Source organism: Mustela lutreola, chromosome 3 (genome assembly GCF_030435805.1).
Source record: "Mustela lutreola isolate mMusLut2 chromosome 3, mMusLut2.pri, whole genome shotgun sequence".
Taxonomy (NCBI): domain Eukaryota; kingdom Metazoa; phylum Chordata; class Mammalia; order Carnivora; family Mustelidae; genus Mustela; species Mustela lutreola.
Genome location: NC_081292.1, coordinates 2,486,344 through 2,503,979, shown reverse-complemented (window position 1 = coordinate 2,503,979; position 17,636 = coordinate 2,486,344). Strand labels below are relative to the sequence as shown.

General features: G+C 60.7%; 1 protein-coding gene across 2 annotated transcripts in view; it reads right to left on the bottom strand.

Annotated features, from left to right (window-relative positions):
• Positions 1 to 17,636, bottom strand: part of LOC131827748 (maestro heat-like repeat family member 5) — a 66,850-nt gene that overhangs the window by 22,091 nt on the left and 27,123 nt on the right. For both annotated transcript variants that reach the window (XM_059168693.1, XM_059168694.1), the window contains exons 7-19: positions 16,278 to 16,385; positions 15,834 to 15,950; positions 14,398 to 14,517; positions 13,177 to 13,323; positions 12,409 to 12,531; positions 11,602 to 11,681; positions 11,053 to 11,188; positions 9,424 to 9,519; positions 7,776 to 7,880; positions 6,956 to 7,091; positions 6,484 to 6,656; positions 2,646 to 2,795; positions 1,749 to 1,903 (exon numbers count right to left, since the gene is read on the bottom strand). In XM_059168693.1, the coding sequence (XP_059024676.1) occupies positions 1,749 to 1,903; positions 2,646 to 2,795; positions 6,484 to 6,656; positions 6,956 to 7,091; positions 7,776 to 7,880; positions 9,424 to 9,519; positions 11,053 to 11,188; positions 11,602 to 11,681; positions 12,409 to 12,531; positions 13,177 to 13,323; positions 14,398 to 14,517; positions 15,834 to 15,950; positions 16,278 to 16,385 (1,646 nt within the window). The remainder of the gene's footprint in view (positions 1 to 1,748; positions 1,904 to 2,645; positions 2,796 to 6,483; positions 6,657 to 6,955; positions 7,092 to 7,775; positions 7,881 to 9,423; positions 9,520 to 11,052; positions 11,189 to 11,601; positions 11,682 to 12,408; positions 12,532 to 13,176; positions 13,324 to 14,397; positions 14,518 to 15,833; positions 15,951 to 16,277; positions 16,386 to 17,636) is intronic.

The window sequence follows — 17,636 nt, the reverse complement described above, 5'->3', positions numbered from 1 at the left end:
CACGCACGCAGCTGTGGGATGCCGGGCAGAGTGCAGACGCCGCATGCCCATCGCCGCACACCTATGGCATGGCTAAGTGGGAAGGAAGGGTTGGACTCGCTCATTAGAAGGAAGGGTCTCACGGTTCCCAGCACACATCAAAGCCGGGCTCCGTGCTGGGTGCGAGAGGACACACACGCTGGGCAAGAGGGGAAAACGGGGAAGCAGACAGGCGTCCGCTGTCCTGGTAGCAGACAAGGTGGCATTCGGGCCCGGGGAGCATTACACGCGACAAGGTGGGGCGCTTTTCTATGCCGGAAGCCGCAATTCCAAGGAAGGTGTACGTTTGCATAAAGAACGTGACGGCCACGCAGGACGTAAAACCCGCAGGACGTGCAAGGGTTTGTGGACAGAATGCGTCGGTAATGGCTTCGGTGTGCCGTCCTCAGTACAAGACGGAACAGAGTGGACATCGCGAAGTCAGGGAACATCACGGTCCCTCAGGCGCGTCTGTGGACACACACTGGGAACCCTCCACACGACGGAGAGGATACAGCCTGTTCTCACGTGCCGGTAGAACCTCCATGACAGCTGTTCCAAAGGTCGGCAAATCCCAGAAGGCAGAAACATGACAGGGGTCTTCTCTGATCCCAGTGCAAAAACCATCCAAGCAACGCCCAAACAAAAAAACCCCAAAACAACTAGATATTACAGAAGCAAAAGAGCCCTTCCACATGGGAATCAGAAACCTTTCTGGAAACGAGTCTTGGGGGCTGGGAGCTCACGGGAGTTCTCTTCCGGGGGCTTCCGATTTTTCAGTAGAATGGGAGGGCGGTTGGTGGCGGGAGGAAGGGGCTGTGTGGAGGCAGGGGCGTGTGGGGCTGGGAATTCAAAATGGGGAGCTTTCACTAAGGGGGGGTTTGCAGGCTGAGTGTGACAGAGAGGACGAGGGACTCGGGTATGTCCGGGGAGTAATTAATGCTGGTGAGGAGGGGGTGACGGTGGGGGAGGGCCGTGAGACGGGGGCGGATAGTGGCCGGAGGCCGCGAGGGGCAGAGGCTCCCAGGGGTACCAGAGGAGGTGGCCTGTAAGGGGGTGCTGGGGGTGGCGGAGAGAGACGCTCCGAGCCAGAGGCTGACCGTGGGGGCGGCGGCCGTGGGAGGGAGGACAGGTGAGACGGCTCCGGGCATTGAGACGCTGAGAGAAAGCCCCAGGGTTCAGACGCCGGGGGTGAGCAAGACCGTGTCCGCCATCAGGAGTGACCCTGCAAGGACCCAGGCATGACGGGACGCGGGTGCCTGGCGGGTGTGTAGCTGGGGGTAGAGACTGAGCCCCTGGGGCTCAGAGCTGGGATTCTTCCTGAGAAAGCTGGCCCCACCCGAAAGGGCTGCGTGGACACTGGAGGTGGGGGAGGGAGGAGAGGTCCTTGGAGGAACAGGAAAGAGGGCGACACTTTGGTGTGGGCTGGGGTCTCGCCCGGGGCACCTGGGGTCCCAGGCACTCTCACGGTGAGGTGGCGGGAATGAGGCTGGGCCGGGGGAAGAACGGGGAGCAGCTCCTCCCCAGGGCCTGCCTCGGGAGACCCGCAGTCCGTGAACGGGGCTCCTTCCCTGCGCCCAGATCTGCCGTGGGGGGCGTCCCCGTGGGCCGGGAGGGGGCCGGCCAGGAGGGCAGAGGTGGAAGCCCTGGCCCCTGCCTGGGGGCGGCGGAGGGCGGGCCGTGGGGGCCGTGGGGGCCGTGGGGGCCGTGGGGAGGGTGGGGCTGGGCACCTGTCCAGGGGAACGGAGAAGTCCAGGAAGGTGGCCACCAGCTCCGGCGTGTGGCTCCGGGCTAGCAGGGTGACGGCGTGCAGGACGTCTTCCTTGGCCTGGGGGATGCGGACGGAGCACAGCTGCAAGTGGATGGCGCGGCCCAGGTTGGCAACCTTCGCAGGGAGGCGGAACACGGGGGAGAGGGCTGCTCTGAGCGGGGAGGCCAGGCCCCGCCCCAGAAGTCTGAGGGAGGCACTTTTCCACCCTGGAGTCCCAGGCTGAGCGGGGAGAGGCCTCACTGCCTTTCGCAGGGCATGTGAGGCCCCCCGGCTCTGTCCGAACACTGCCCAGGGCCTGGGAGGCTCAGACACACCCACCTCGACACCTCCCGAGAACAGCACTTGGGCACAGTTGTCCTGGGAGCTGCCCCCCACCTCCCCAAGCCACTGCTGGTCTCTCCTGCTGCCTGGGTCCAGTGTCCCCGACTTGGGGCGTCCTTATCTGCAGGACTTGGATCCGTCATCCTGTTTCTGGGGGGCACCCCACCCTACCGGGGGCACTTCGTGGCCTTTGCATTTCCTGGGCTGTCCAGTCCTTCCCTGTGTCTGTCCTTCCGTCAGACTGACAACTTCTGGGAGGGTGTGTGCCTCCTCCTCCCCCATGTGCTCCCCGGAGCCTGGCACTGCAGCTCCGTCCGTGCACACGGGCCCCAGGACCCTGCAAACACCCCTCGGGGCCCCAGCACACCTGCTTGGGCCATCCGTCCACCCACCCGTTCATTCGCGGGACCTGTCAGGGAGGGGGTTCTGTGTCTCCTGCACCAAGCCCGAGTCCCAGGGTGCCGACGGCTGGGTGTCCGTCCCTCTGTCCCCAGACCTGTCCTGCCCCCCCTCAGTGGGTGCCCCAGCCTCTCACGGTTTCCAGGTTGGCCCCGTGCTCCTTGATGGTGGTGAGCAGCATGTCGGCGGCTGCCTGAACGCGGAAGGGGCTGGTGGAGCCCAGGCCTTCGATGGCTGTCCAGAGGAGGTCGGTCAGCTCTGCCACCGTGAGATGCTTCATGACCTCCTACAACAGCGGCGGAGAGGCCAGCTGTCACCGTGGGTCGCCTGAGCCCAGCTGTCCGCCTCCTGCCATCTCTTTTCCCCTTCTCCTTGGCTTCAGGCTGCCCAGGTCTCTGAGCACGTCCAGACGTCTGAGCCCCTCTCCTCCGAAACCCCCACACATATACCCATTTTGCAGGCTGGCTGCCTGCACATGTCTCTGAGGCTTGGGAAGGGAGAGCGTGATGCCCGTCGTGGCGCCGAGGCACAGCTCCCTTCCTCACTCAGACCCCAGTGCTTGTCCTGGGGCCTGCGCGGCCTGGCCAGCCTCCTCCCCTCCTCCGCCCTGTCCTCACCTCCTGGGCTTCCTCACCTGCTGGCCTCCGCCCAGCTGGGTGCTCCCCATGCCAGGCCCTAGTCCTCCGTACAGCATTGTAATCAGGAGCCATTGAGCTTCAGAGTTGGGAAGCGTCTTCATGGTCACCCGGAACAACAATCCCCAGACCCAGATCCATGGGCACCCTCACCACAGCAGAGGCCGGGTCCAGACCCCGGGCTCCTGTCCCGCGGTAGCACCTCCCCAAGAGCCCGACTGCTCTCTGCTTATGTTCTCCCAGGAGCAGCTCTGAGTCCAGACCGTGAGCCACTCAGGGGAATGAAGAGGGACTTGGGGAAATGCAACTGGTGGGTGGGAGCCCTGCTCCATAGCCACTGATCACAGTCTTTGAGAGTGAGGGCTGGGCCAGCCTGGGGCTGCTCGGTAGAACCTTCTGAAAAGACTTAGAGCATTGTTGCCCACTATGGTAGCCACCAGCCACACGTAGCTTCTTAAATGTAAATGTGATTAAGTAAAATTCACTCTCTCAGTTCCTCCACAGCACTGGCCACATTACAAGTGCCCAATAGACACATGCGGCCAGTAGCTGCCTGGGAAGTACAGACAGACACTTCCATCCTCCTAGAAAGTTCTATCGGAAGGCTCTGACTCAGAACATCTGATAATCAGAGGATGACAGAAGGCTGGTGACCGGGAGCCCGATAGAAATGTAGAAAGTCTGCAAGGCTGTTAAGGGTGGTAACCTGTTTCTTTGCATGTTAGGATATTTGTTGAACTATTTGAAACTCTGTTTCAAATGTTTATACTTACATTAGATAGAAAAATTATTATTAAATAATGCTTGAATATTTATTAGGATAATTATTCTGAAATTTTGGTAAGTGTGAGACTATTAGGGTTAGTTGTTGGTTAGAATGTTCAAAGTGATTTTCATGGAATATTTGTAGTCATAACAACTTTAAAAAATATTAAACTATTATAAATCTGGTTGGAACACTTGTTAGAAGATTACATTTAAAATTGGTTTCTAGGGCGCCTGGGTGGCTCAGTGGGTTAAGCTGCTGCCTTCGGCTCAGGTCATGATCTCAGGGTCCTGGGATCGAGTCCCGCATCGGGCTCTCTGCTCGGCAGGGAGCCTGCTTCCCTCTCTCTCTCTCTCTCTGCCTGCCTATCCATCTACTTGTGATTTCTCTCTGTCAAATAAATAAATAAAATCTTTAAAATTGGTTTCTAAAATGTTGAATTTTGGTTAAAGTTTTAGCACTGAGAATGTGAAGAGATGCCACTTGGAATGGTGATAAGAGTCTCCGAATCCCAGAATACTGCAATCTCAAGAGTGGTCAGTACCTGGGAGATGTCTTACTTTATCCCAGGACATGAATAAATGTGGAGTGGCGGTGGCAGTAATGGTAGAGATGGGGGTGATGGTGATGGCGGGTGACGATGGTGGGGATGGAGATGGCGGTCGTGGTGATGATGGAGATGGCAATGGTGTTGGTGATGGTGTGATGGGTGATGGCGGTCGTGGTGGTAGCAGTGGTGGTGATGGTGGTGGTGAACCATGGTGGTGATGGGTGATGGCGGTCGTGGTGGTAGCAGTGGTGGTGATGGTGGTGGTGAACCATGGTGGTGATGGTGATGGCGGTCGTGGTGGTAGCGGTGGTGGTGATGTGATGGTGGTGATGGTGAACCATGGTGGTGATGGGGATGGCGGCGGTGGTGGTGGTAATGGTGGTAATGATGGTGATGAAGATGTAGTGTACCTGAGATCCAGAGTTGGGGACAGATTCCAGGTCAGTTCTCCATTCCAAACCTTCCCAGATCCACTAACCCTTGATCAGCAGACCCTCCCATCCTCTCTCCTCTCTGTGCTCCTGTCCGTCCCTGTGTCTTGTCCAAGGAGAGAGAGCCAGAGCTGAACGTCCACTCCCTGTGTGGTGGGACAGGGCAGGACACAGATGGCCTATTCAGCCGGTCTGAGAGCCTGAGTGTTTAGTACAGAAAATCTGAAGCCCTGGGGCCTCTTTACCACCGGCTCTCTCTGAGCTGGTACCCAGGGAACCCTCCTGCCCTGCCCCACCTCTGCCCCCAGCCCATGTTCTTCGGTGTAAACGGAAGTCAAGCTAGGCTTACTTGGTGTGTGTATACAATATTGATACATCAATACTTGATGTATTGGCCCCAGGGCTTTGGATTTTCCATACTCAACCTCTAATCGACTGCAACCCTACGGCTCACTGCAGTTGCAGAGAACACTGGAGTCAGCCAGGACTGGATTCAGACCTTGCTGGGGCTCCGACTGCTTCCTCATCTGGTTTGATCTGTTTTAACTTAGTGGATGTTTATTAAAGACTGTCTCTACCACCAGGCCCAGCACTGGGCCCTGGCACGATCCTGCTTCTGGCCTGGAGGGCTCTAGGTCTAACAGGGGGAGACTGACCAGTGTGCCACATACAGGGGTCTTCACTAGACACGGGCTCAACACCAACACTGCGCCACAAAGTCACTGTGTCAGAGCCATCATGAACTGACCATTCAGAACACGAGGCTCCACGAAACACGGCTCGTCCGGTCAACACCAGCCCACACGCTGGGTCCCAGCCTCGCTCACGTTCAGAGGAGAACACAAGTCACATCGGGCACGGAGTGTCACAAAGTTCCAGGATCTCACTGGGGTGATGGAAGGGACATCGGGGAACTCCTGGGTTCGCCCTGGCGGCTGACCAAGGAAGAGCTGGCTGAGGTAGACCAGATGACAGGGCAAGGGAAGCCATGTTTCACCTCTACAGGAGGAGGGCCTGGCTTTCAGAGTAAGAGAGGACCCTGGGAAATGAGGCACGTGGGGATATTTCCAGAGAGTGCTCCTCCTGCAAAAAGCAGACTCAGGGCAGGATGTCGTATGGTGTCTCAGAGGACACCTGCCATGGGAGCCTCCTGAAATCACCGTTTTACTGGGTGCTCGTGCTGGCCGGGGGTTCACAGCACCATTCCACCCATTTTACAGAAGAAGACAGAGGCTCAGAGAGGAGAAGGGGCTTGTCTAGGTCACAGAGCCGGGGGGACAGAGCTGGGACTCAAGCCCAGGCCGCTGACCTCAGGGTCTGTCTCTGACCCTCCCATTCTCCCTCTCCCAACTCCCCAGTCCCAGGCCAAGGGCCAGGGACCCGTCCAAGCGCTCTAAGTGAATCACCAACGTTACAGGGGAGATCCCAGCGTTGGTTGTAATACTCACACCCGGCCCAGGCTCTGACCCCCTGGGTCTAGCCAGGCCACACCAACAGCTGGAAGCCCTGTCAGAGGGGACGGCTTTGGGGGTGAGAGCAGAGCGTGGCCGTACCTCCCCACCCAGACCTGCCACCCTTCTAAGGGCTTTGACCTTGATGACTTGGGAGCTGCTGAGCTGGAGGACGCCGTCCTTCGGGAACACCGGCTCCGGAGAGGCCGGCGGAGCTGTCTTCTGGTCTCCGCAGCTCCAGACGGGAGCCTCATCCCCGTGGGCCTGAGAAAGCTGCTCCGGGGTCTGCACCTCCACTTTCCAAGTTTCCGTCGCTGGCCAGGGGTGAGCGTGGGACAGGGTGAGGGCTGGGCAAAGGTAGGCTTGGGGTCTAGGAGGGGACGGGAGGGGTCAGGACAGGGTCACTGGTAGTCAGGGTCAGGCTTGTGCTCATCTGGGGATGGAAGTCTGCGTGAGCCTGGGATGGGGGACATCACAGGACTACGGCTGGGATTAGAGGTGGGTTTCGGGGCAGATCCGGGGTAGGGTGCGTTTAGGAGTGTGGGCGTGGTCCCAGCTGAGGCCGTGGTTGGGGTGGCAGCGGGTCACACTGTGGTGGTCCTCAGAGGCTCACCTCTCTGGCACCTCAGGAGCTGGTAGAGGTGGCCCACTCCTTCCAGGCTGGAGTGCTGGGTGGCCCTGTCTGGGTCCTGGCACAAAATCCCCAGCATGCACACCAGCTGCCCAATCCGCTTGAAGTCCTCTTTTGGCTGTGGTGAGAACATGGGAACCAGTGACTTCAGACCCTCCCGTGAGTCTCCGTCCTGCTGCACACTCACCCCAGCAAGGCTGGCATCAGAAATCCTCCGACTGTGTGGCCGGGCTGGGGCTCGGCTCTCAGGACCCCTAGCCCGGGCTCTGCCCACCCGGCCCAGCCACTACAGTCAGCAGCCCAGGGCACGCCGGGCAACACATAAGGGGTTTCCCCAAACTCAGAAATCAAGAGGAATCCTATTTTAATGCAGCAGCCCTGACCCGGGGCTGGGGCAGGGGAGCACCTCCCCTGACTCCCAGGGTACCCCTCGGAGGAGGGCTCGTTTCCTCCCTTTTCATGGGCGAGAAATGGAGGCTCAGGGTGTGGAAGATGCTGCCGGAGGCTTCTCGGGGTGTTGCCAGGAGCCCGGCCTCCTGGGTCAGGGGTCCCGGCATCAGGGTTCAGAGCCCAGAGGGGCGGACTGGGTAGGGAGCCCCAATTCCTGCCCCAGCTTGTGCCCTCCTGTGTAAAAAGGGGGTTAGGTGGTCATGTTGTAGGGCATTCCGGGATCCACCCATCCTGGCGGCAGAAGTCCAGGGGGCCTTGAGCTCCACGAGCCTGTCAGCCTCCTGGAGGAGGACGGCTTGGCTGGGGCAGCAGAGCGGGTGTGGGAAGGGGGGCCAGAAGGCTGGATACTCACATCCAGGTAGGGGTTTTGGCTCAGGAATCTGAGAAGGGCCACGCAGCTGTGCATAGCCCGCTGCCGCTCGTGTGCCTTCTCCGACGCCAGCCAGAGGTACAGGTGCTGCGGGTGGGCAGGGGAGGGGAGGGGGTGCTGCAGCCGCGGACCCCTGCATCGGCCAGCTCCACGGGGTCAGCCCGACCTCAGCCCAGCGCTGGGGCGGGGGGGGGGGGGGGGGGGGCGGGGGAGTTGGCTCAGGCCCAGCACCTTTGGCCTCCGCCGCTGGCAATTAAGGCTCCGCCCCGCCCAGAGCCAGGCCCCGCCCCGCCCCGCATTCCCCGCCCCCCGCCAAGGCTCCCGACCCCCTTCGGCTCAGGCCCCACCCACCCCGGGCAAGGCCCCGCCCCCTCGGCGTCCACCACGCCCCCGTCCAGCTCTCTGCTCTCCTTGTGCCCTGGCCCAGCCGATCAGGTGCTCCCTGCAGCCCCGCTGGAGAGGAGGAGGCATTCCCTGCTCAGAGCCCTTCGAGGCTCCTGGTTTCATCCCGTTTGGCGACACGCACCCCTTTTCAAAACAGTGCTTTTCTCTGCACAACCTGAACGTGCAGAATGACAGGGGAATACAAACGCATCCTCCAGCCGTTACTCTGAACAGTTTTAGGCCCAATTTGAGCCTCTTTGTTAAAGCTATAGATGATTACAATTAGTGATTCTAAAACGGTGTTTGGAGATTCTGGAACCCAGCGGTGTGCTATGACCGCATCTGTGCCTTCCGCGGGTGGCAGACACAGGCGCTCCCAGCACCGTGTCGCTGTGGGTGGTCACCAACATTCCCGGTGGGAACGCGGCAGTTCAAATGCAGAGCCCCCCCCCCCCCGCCCCCCCCCCGCCAGGCTCACACCTCGACTTCCCTCTGTGCACCTGCTTCAGCGGCTCCCCTCGCCCCCACGAGGCTCCCAGGCCGGATCAGGTCTGGCCCTGCTGACCTAACCTGACCCTACCCCACCTGCCCCCCTCCCGAACTTAGCACCCTCCCCGTGCTCCAGCCATGCGGAGCTCTCTCCATTCTGGTCCCTGCGCTCACCGCTCACCGCGTGTCTCACCTGCTCCTGCCACACCCTTGGCCTGCTTGGCGCTTCCCTTCCTTTCTCTACGCAGGGACCTCCTTGGTTCTCATTCAGGCGCCTCCACTGGGCCTGACCTCCGACCCTCCCACAGAGCCAGAGTCCCCTCTCTGGTTCCTCCCCTGCCCCCGGACTGTCCCTGCCTGTTGACTGGTCTCCTTCCTATCAAGGTGAGAGCCCTGGGGGGCAGTGAGGGAGTGGGGGTGTCGGGTTGTGAGTCCCCTCGCAGCTGGAGACAGGGCTGCAGAATGAGTTCTCTGGGAGGGCGGGCAGGTCCCAGCCAAGGTCAAGGCCTATGTCCTCATCCGTTCCCTTGACGTGTGGCATTCAAGGCCCACGTACCACCATCGCACCTGCTGTCAACACCCTCCAGCTGCCCCGAGACACGGCGATCCCCGAAGATGGCCAGGTCTGAAGCCTCCACGTCCCAGAGCCACTCCCCACCCCAGGTTCAGGCCCTGCCTCTTTTGGGACATCTTCCTTCGTCCGTCCTCTGCCCCGCCTGGGCCTCCCCCACCCGGCCGTGTGGCTGCCGGCCCTCACCGACAGCAGGAAGTGCAGCTCGTCGGTCGTGGGGTTCTGTATGATGAAACTCTGTAGCATCTGGTCGAGGGCCTCTGCGGTCTTGTTGTAGAGGGTCTGTGAGGGGACATGGAGCAGGTCAGCAGCCGCCAAACCCCAGCAGCGACAGAGTGCCAAGGCCCGCCGCAGGGCCGGAGTGCGCGGGTCTCTCAGCAGGAGTGGTGCCTGTTCCTGCCCATTCCCAAGGCCAGGATGCACACTGTGTGTGTTTACATCAGACCCAGGAAGGGCCCTGTCCCAGTCTCTGTTCAGAAGCTGAGGAGACGGGGCCGTGGCAGTCTGGGTCAGGCCTGCCCAAGGTCACAAGTTTCTCAATGGCCAAGGTCGGTTCCTTCCCAGTGAGGCTGGCTTCTCCGGCAGGCAGCCTGCTGGAGACCTGGAGCCTGGGAGGATCTACTTGATTTAGCGCTTTGGGGTTCCGCCTTGAGATTCCTTACCAGCTTTAAACAAGGACCCAGTTTCCTTTTGCATTGGTTGTGACAAATGATACAGATGGTCCTGACTCCTGGGTCTCACGTGAGGCCCCCGATCTCTGCTGCTTGGCTCCCCGGGCATGCTCGGGGAAGATGGCAGCCACAAGAAGTACCCAGCCCTCCTCCCTGGGACAGCACGTCAGAGCAGAGCCCTGGGCACTGGCCATCAACTCCCCGGGTGCCCTGGGGAACTCGTTCCAGCTCTTTGTGCCTATCTCCGTCACCTGAGAACTGGGCGTGAAGCCAGCTCCACCTGCCAGGGTGGTGGGGCACACGGAATGGGAATAAACAGGAGCCCCCGCCTGGTGTCTGGCACCAGCCTAAGCTGCCTGGGTGAGCCAGCCATGACGCTGTCATCTGGCCATGGTGACGGTCCGGAGTCCTGCAGTGGGGGTGGGGGCCAGTGCCAGCCTTCCCGGGGGCTGCTTCCGTTCCATTCCAGTCTGGACCCAGCCTCGGGCTGTGGTGGGACGATCAGGGCCCAGGGCCTGGGGTGGAGTTGAGCCCACCTCTCCCACCGACACCTCCATTTCTCTGAGCTGGTTTCCTCGCCCACAGGCCGAGTGCTGCTGGGAAGGGGAACCGTCATGTCCATGGGAGCTGGCACCTAGCAGGTGCTCAGCTAACACCAGTTCCCTGCCCTTTATAGTAAACACTTAGGCATCAGGGGCTGGTGGTGCCCCGGGGAGATGGGTGCCCACTCCAGCAGCAGAGACTTTGCTTAACAGATCCCCAGAGGTGGTTGGGATCTGGCCCAGCAAAGGGTGGGCCAGCTGGGGCCTGGGTGGGGGGTGACTGGTTTAAGCAGCTTCATAGGTGTGACTGAGCCCAGGGCTGCTCCCAGGGCTGGCAGGGACAGAGGCCACCTACACTCCCATTCACAGAGCATCCTCTGCACCAGACACGGGACGCCAGTGTCTGCTTTCATCCCGAGTTTCACACACCAGCATCTCCACAGTGATCAAGCAGTTAGGAAACATGCCCAGGGTCTCCTAGCTCTGTCTGCAGGGGGGCGGAGGCCCTGCCTGTCAAGCCCACACCCCCTCCCAAGCCACGAGCAGCTGGGGGCAGAGCTGGGGCCCCTCTCACTGAAGGGCACCCTGTCCCAGCCTCGCACCTGTATGTTGGGTGGCTCTAGAAAGAGACAGGTGTGTTTCTCCAGGACGTCCAGCAGGGGCAGGGCCAACATGCTGTGCAGGCAGACGGACAGAACCCGTGACTTCCTCTCCAAGTCCAGGGGTGGCCTCAGCTTACTGTTTGGAGGTAGAGGGCAGTGAGGGAGGAGTGCGGGGGCTGGGGGCAGCAGCGGGAGCACTGGCTGGGGCAGAGAGAGTCGGCGAGCCCCGAGCAGCAGCCCCTCATGCTGTCCCTCTCTCGACCAGAGACTCAAGGGTACACGTCGGCCTCCCTGGCCTGTGCGGCCTCCTGGACGGGGGAGTTTCCCGAGGGTTTGTAAGGGACTTGTGTGGCTGGTTAGGAGAAGTCACTTTGCGAGTCCTGCAAAGTCTCACCCCAGCCCTGGTTACACCACTGGGGACTTCAGCAGCTCTGTTTTAGCAAATTTTCATTCTTTGGGGTGGGGGTTAATAACAGTGGCTGCTGTTTACTGAGGGCCTGTTACAGGCCTGCCCTGGGGTAGGGCCCTGCGTGGGGCCGGCGAGCCTACCAGAGGCTGGCGACGATGTAAAAGGCCTGCTGGCGAGTTGAGGTGCACAGCGTGTCCCGGGGTTCCTTCTCCAACAGCACCTGCAGACCCCCAGGTGGGCCTGAGTCATCCAGGCCTGGGCCTATCCCACTCCTGACACCCCGTCTCATCCTGCCTGAAGATCTTGGTGCCTGGTACTCCTAGGACCCACAGGGCTGTGCTCCAGCTTCTCCCCCACCCATGGGGGCCTCTGTGACCCGGCTGCCCTGAAAGAACTGGATCCCAGTGTTTGGAATGGCACAGGTCATGTCTGGACCTGGCTTCCTGCGTATTGGCTGCATGACCTTGAGCAAGTCTGCAAACTGCCCCAGCTTTTCGTTGGTTCACAAATAACAGTGTGGTTGCAGGCACATGGGTGTGGCAAGGTGTGCAGAGTGTGGTGTCCGCGTCAGCAGGGGCTCAGCAAATGGTTATTATCATGCTTCAACTCGCCCATCACTTGCACGCTTCCTCCACTACTCTGGGGTCCTGTGAGCCCCAAATCTCTAGTGAGCAGTGGTCTGAGCTCGGGTGGTATTAGCAGAATGGATAGTGCAGGTTTTCTGGGCCTCCGCTGCATCAGCTGTGAGGTGGACCTTCCTGGCCAGTTCAGGGTCACTGGGGAACCAAGGCAAGGGGGGTGCATGGATGTACTCCCAGCTGCCGGAGCCTCTGAGGGGCTTAGCCACACCCCAGAAATCCAACTTCCCTACCCCTTGGCCACACCTGCCTCTAGTGGATGCTGCTGGTCCCTTGAGGCCCTTCCTCTGGCCCAAGACCTGGACTCACCATCAGACACTCGAGGAGCTCAGAGATCTGGGCGAACTCGTAGCTGTGGGCTCCCTCGTTGTGGCTGATGGCCCCCACCAGCATGAGGACAGCGGTGAGGAAGCTCTGCTTCAGGGTCTCGTCCTGGCATGGGGTCAGGCCGTGGAACAGGGCGTGCAGGGGGGCACAGGAAGGGCAGGAGAGAGTGTCACATGTGGCTACAGGGCATTGCTGAGGGGGTACAGCAGAGGCCTCGACTGAGGCCACATATGTGGGGCTTTGGTGGGGGGAACCTGTGTGGTTTTGTTTAAACTGTGAATATGTTGGCAACATTTCAGTATCAGGACAGTGCTGTAAGGAGCCCAGCGTCCAGCCTCCCTCGATGTGTGGCTCCTCAGCACCAAAGATCTGGGGTAGGCGATGGCCTCCCAGGGCTGCCTGGCCCTCGTGGCCTGGATAGACGCCCCAGATGCAGAGTATTGAGTAAGGGCCATGTTGTCCTGGGGGTGGGGTGGGAGTCACCTGGCCTTCCGATGCCCCAGAGTGAAAACCACAGAGAGGGAAGGCCGGGGCCATCATGGAAGCCTCCAGTGGCTTTGGGGGGGTGATGGGGTGAGCTGGTGGGACAACAAGGCGGCCAGGCCTGGCTCGTCCTGCCTCCAGGGCGGGGCAGAAGTGGGGAGCAGGGCTCCAAGGCCCTGGGAAGTCCTAGATAGCCGACCCCGGTTCTGCTGGGACCTGGGCTGTGATGAGGCTGTGCTCCAGAGGGGTGGCCCTGGGGAGCCGTACCCAGGAGCTATAGTGGAAATAGAAGACCATCCGCGACACGATGTTGTCCGCCCATGGGAGGATGTGCGCCTTGGCCCTGGCTGCCACCTGACCGTATGCGAGGAGCACGGTGCTGCTGGCCCACTTCCACCGCGGGTCCTCTGAGTTCTGACCACAGCAGGGGCAGACATGGAGGGTCAGAGCCCTCCTGCCCGTCCCCGGGGGAGCGGTGACAGGAAATACTCTGGTCCCTAGCTCGGTACTGCAGGACGGTGTTCTGAGTGTTGGTGAGACTCAGTTTACCTCAATAGGAAAATAGGAGAGATGAAGTTGTCTCTCTGGGGGCTTGGAATGGGCCTGTGGGGTTCCCCAGAACTGACCAGAGAGGGTGACCCAGAATGGGCCTGTGGGGTTCTCCAGAACTGACCAGAGAGGGTGACCCAGAATGGGCCTGTGGGGTTCCCCAGAACTGACCAGAGTCCATCCCTCACCCTCCCTGCCTGGGGTCTTTTCCAACCCTTGCACACGGGCTGCTGGGGGCCTGGCAGGGCCAGGCCTCACCTTAGACAGATGGGAATGGGGCACTCCTTCAGACCCAAGGGAGACCCAGAGAGTGGGGGGGGCATCCAAGACACTCGTCAGATACCAGCCAAGGGTCACATGGCTCCACTGCCCATCAGGAGCAGGCCCCCTCTGGTTTGAGATGTGGGCCCCAGTCCCTGCTCTGCCACCTGCCGGCTGCGGGACCCTGAGGGGGCGGCCAGCCCTTGCTGGGGTGTCTGTTGCTAGCGGTGACTCTGATTCTTCCCCATTAGTCCTAGTGCGCGCCCTCGGGCCGTGCCACGCACTGCTGCGCCTGCGGGAGTTATCCGGGGAGCAGTGAGGATGGGGTGGGCGTGCCGTCCACCAACAGGGGCCCAGGCCCTTGTCTCGTGTTTCAGGCAGGGCCCGTGGCCCAAGTCCCATTCATGAGCACAGCAGCCATCACAGCCTCTGCGAGAGCCGTCACTGGAGCACCTGCTCAATGCCAGGCCCGTTTTCACCCCAACAGCCGGGGGTGGCTGTCATTCAAGAGGAGAAAGGAGCACAGTGCAGGTGGACTGGAGGCCAGGATGCTTGCTGCAAAGCCTGTGCCCCTAACTGTCCCCGGAGACCCTCTGGGAGGCCCGGACCCTCATGGAAGGCGGGAGTCCTGATGCCCCGGCCCCCTGCCAAGGCCCCCAGCCACCCAAGAGTCAGAACCTGCAGGCAGAAGCTCTGGAGGCTCCACTTAATGGGCGTGCTCTGGCCGAACTGCTCCAGGACAGCCCAGACGTGGTCCAGGTGGCGCACGGCAGCCAGTCCTATGGTGAGCGCGATACCCTACAGGGGCAGGGGAGCAGGATCACTGATGCGGGTCACGGAACCAGGCCTGGACTCTCACTTGGGGATGTGGAAATTGGCACCCAGAAAGGGGGGGGGCTTGTCCAAGGTCACAGGGCATCTCCCTCCCAACCCCACGCTACTTAGGATATGCAACTCTGAGCCCAACCCTGTGGGGGCATCATTTATGGGGGCTGGTGGGGGCTGCGGGAGGCAGCAGGGACCGGTGACTCTTTGGAGGCCTGTTACCTTCCTCTGCCCCCACTAGCTCTGAACAGACCTGGGCCAGAGGAAGAAAGAAGGGTCCCGAAAGTAGAGGAGTGACAAAGGAGAGGACACAAGCCGTGATGGGCTCAGAGTGTGACCAGGGTGAGGGCTCAGAGGTGACCAGGGTGAGGGCTCAGAGTGTGACCAGGGTGAGGGCTCAGAGTGTGACCAGGGTGAGGGCTCAGAGTGTGACCAGGGTGAGGGCTCAGAGTGTGACCAGGGTGAGGGCTCAGAGTGTGACCAGGGTGAGGGCTCAGAGTGTGACCAGGGTGAGGGCTCAGAGTGTGACCAGGGTGAGGGCTCAGAGGTGACCAGGGTGAGGGCTCAGAGTGTGACCAGGGTGAGGGCTCAGAGTGTGACCAGGGTGAGGGCTCAGAGGTGACCAGGGTGAGGGCTCAGAGTGTGACCAGGGTGAGGGCTCAGAGTGTGACCAGGGTCAGGGATCAGAGTGTGACCAGGGTCAGGGCTCAGAGGTGACCAGGGTCAGGGCTCAGAGTGTGACCAGGGTCAGGGCTCAGAGGTGACCAGGGTCAGGGCTCAGAGTGTGACCAGGGTCAGGGCTCAGAGTGTGACCAGGGTCAGGGCTCAGAGGTGACCAGGGTCAGGGCTCAGAGTGTGACCAGGGTCAGGGCTCAGAGGTGACCAGGGTCAGGGCTCAGAGGTGACCAGGGTCAGGGCTCAGAGGTGACAAGGGTCAGGGCTCAGAGTGTGACCAGGGTCAGGGCTCAGAGTGTGACCAGGGTCAGGGCTCAGAGGTGACCAGGGTCAGGGCTCAGAGTGTGACCAGAGTCAGGGCTCAGAGTGTGACCAGGGTCAGGGCTCAGAGTGTGACCAGGGTCAGGGCTCAGAGGTGACCAGGGTCAGGGCTCAGAGTGTGACCAGGGTCAGGGCTCAGAGCGTGATCAGGATCAGGGATCAGAGCGTGAAAAGGATCAGGTTTCTTAGTGTGACCTGAGCAGAGATCAGGGTATGACCAGGGATCAGGCTAAGGCTGAGGTCACAATCAGGCAGCCCTGGGCTGGGCTGGGCTGGGGGTGCTGGGGCCTTACCTCCCTCTGCTTGGGCCACTGGTGGGATGTGTCCAGGAGGCTTTTCAGGTGTGCCCTGACGGTGGTGCTGTTGTCCTCAGCTTGAAGGATCAGCCCATAGTAGATGAAGAGAAAAGCCTGGGGGGAGGTTCTGGGCCTAAGCCACTTCCGCCCATCCAGACAGCCTGCCTCCTCCCCCTGACCAGGCTCCCCCAGCCTCCCTGAGCTCCTGTTGCCACCCTCAGGACTCTGCTCTGGGACCATCAAACCCCCTGCCTGGTGGTGGAGTTTCAGGGGAGCAGCTCTAAGTCCTGATGCTCAGGTCCCTGACCCGCTGGTTTCTTTGGGTCCCAGTGTCTTTCTAGGGCCTTGGACCTTGCTTTAGATGTGCCTCCTATGGCCAGAGCCCCTGGGCATGTGCGGTAGGCATGGGGGCTGCTTATGGGGAGACAGGGTATGGTCCACCTTCTCTGGGGGCTGCTCCTGGCATGTCTGGTCAGGCTTGGTGAGTGCCAACAGCAGTGCCTTGTGCCACGCATCTGTGTTCAGGAACTGGACCGACTTAACAGCCATCTGTGAGCAGAGGGGTGTGGGCAGGGCTGGAGTGCTCGCTCCCTCCACCCTGCGGGCTGGAGCTGAGGCCTCCACCTTCCCCGTCCCGCCCTGGCCACTCAGAGCCCTGAGTCCATCATTCTCTTGGCTTCGTTCCCCTGAGTCTCCAGAGCCAGCCCTCTGATTTGCTTGATAGCCCCCAGGAACAAGGAACTCATTCCCTGACATCCCCTCCCTGGAGGTGTTCAAGGAGAGGCTGGAAACCAGCGGTCTGCCCGTGTCCCCGGCACTGGGCAGAGGCTCAGACGTCTCAGAGGCTCAGTGTCAGCCAAAGGGGACCCAACCAGAGTGAGGTGCCGGGAGCCCAGGGTCTGTCCACCTGTGTTCTGGGCTGTCTCCCTGGCACCCGGCACGGGGCCCGCCATGTTGTTGATGTTTGATGCATCTTGTTTGGAAGCATGAATGAGAGACGGACAAACAGGTGACGTGTGTCTTCTAAATGTAAGTCCTAGAAGTTCTGCCCTAACATAGGAGGACCACGGGGCTGCTCTATTTCAATGTTCCCATTTCCACAGTTTGACAAGACCAAGATTTTGACCCCCAGGTCTTTGCGGGGGTGAAGATACTCCTCCTAAGTTAGACCCCAAACCCCCAAATCTAAAAGAAATGATTGATAAATGTGAGATGGATATTTGAAGAAGTTTGTTCAGCAAACCCACCATAACTACGCTGAAAGAGGCAGTAAGTTGTTTTTGTTTGCTTGTTTTTTGTTTTCCTGCAACCCATTGTGCAGGGTTAGTATCGGGGTGAAGAGCTTCACGAAGCAGCAAGGGAAGGGGACGACCGCAGGCACGGGAGCGCGCACGGGCGGGACGGAGACCCCACACGCGGAGCCTGGCTCGTGGGGAGGGAACGGAAGTGAGGACAGTGTATCCTTTCGGCTAAGACTGGCCAAAAACAGGATGGCCGGAGGTCAGCAGGAAGTGTCCTTTGGTGGGAAGGGGACGGGCTACCGTGAAGGTTTTGGCAGCATCTGCGACAGTTTGAAATGTGCGCGCCTTTCCCCAGGCGTTTCCGTTTCCAGCAGTTCATCCTAAGGAGCACTAACAGGTGCCCGGCTTCGAACACGAGGGTCTTCATCCCGCAGCCTCGCGGTTGCCGGACGCAAGCCCGCCTAGAGCGTCCCCTGCAGACGGGCCCTGCCGCGTCCTCTGGCGATGCTCCCTGGGGCGGGGGCGGGGGCTTGCAGCCCAGGCTGGAGTTGTCGTCTGC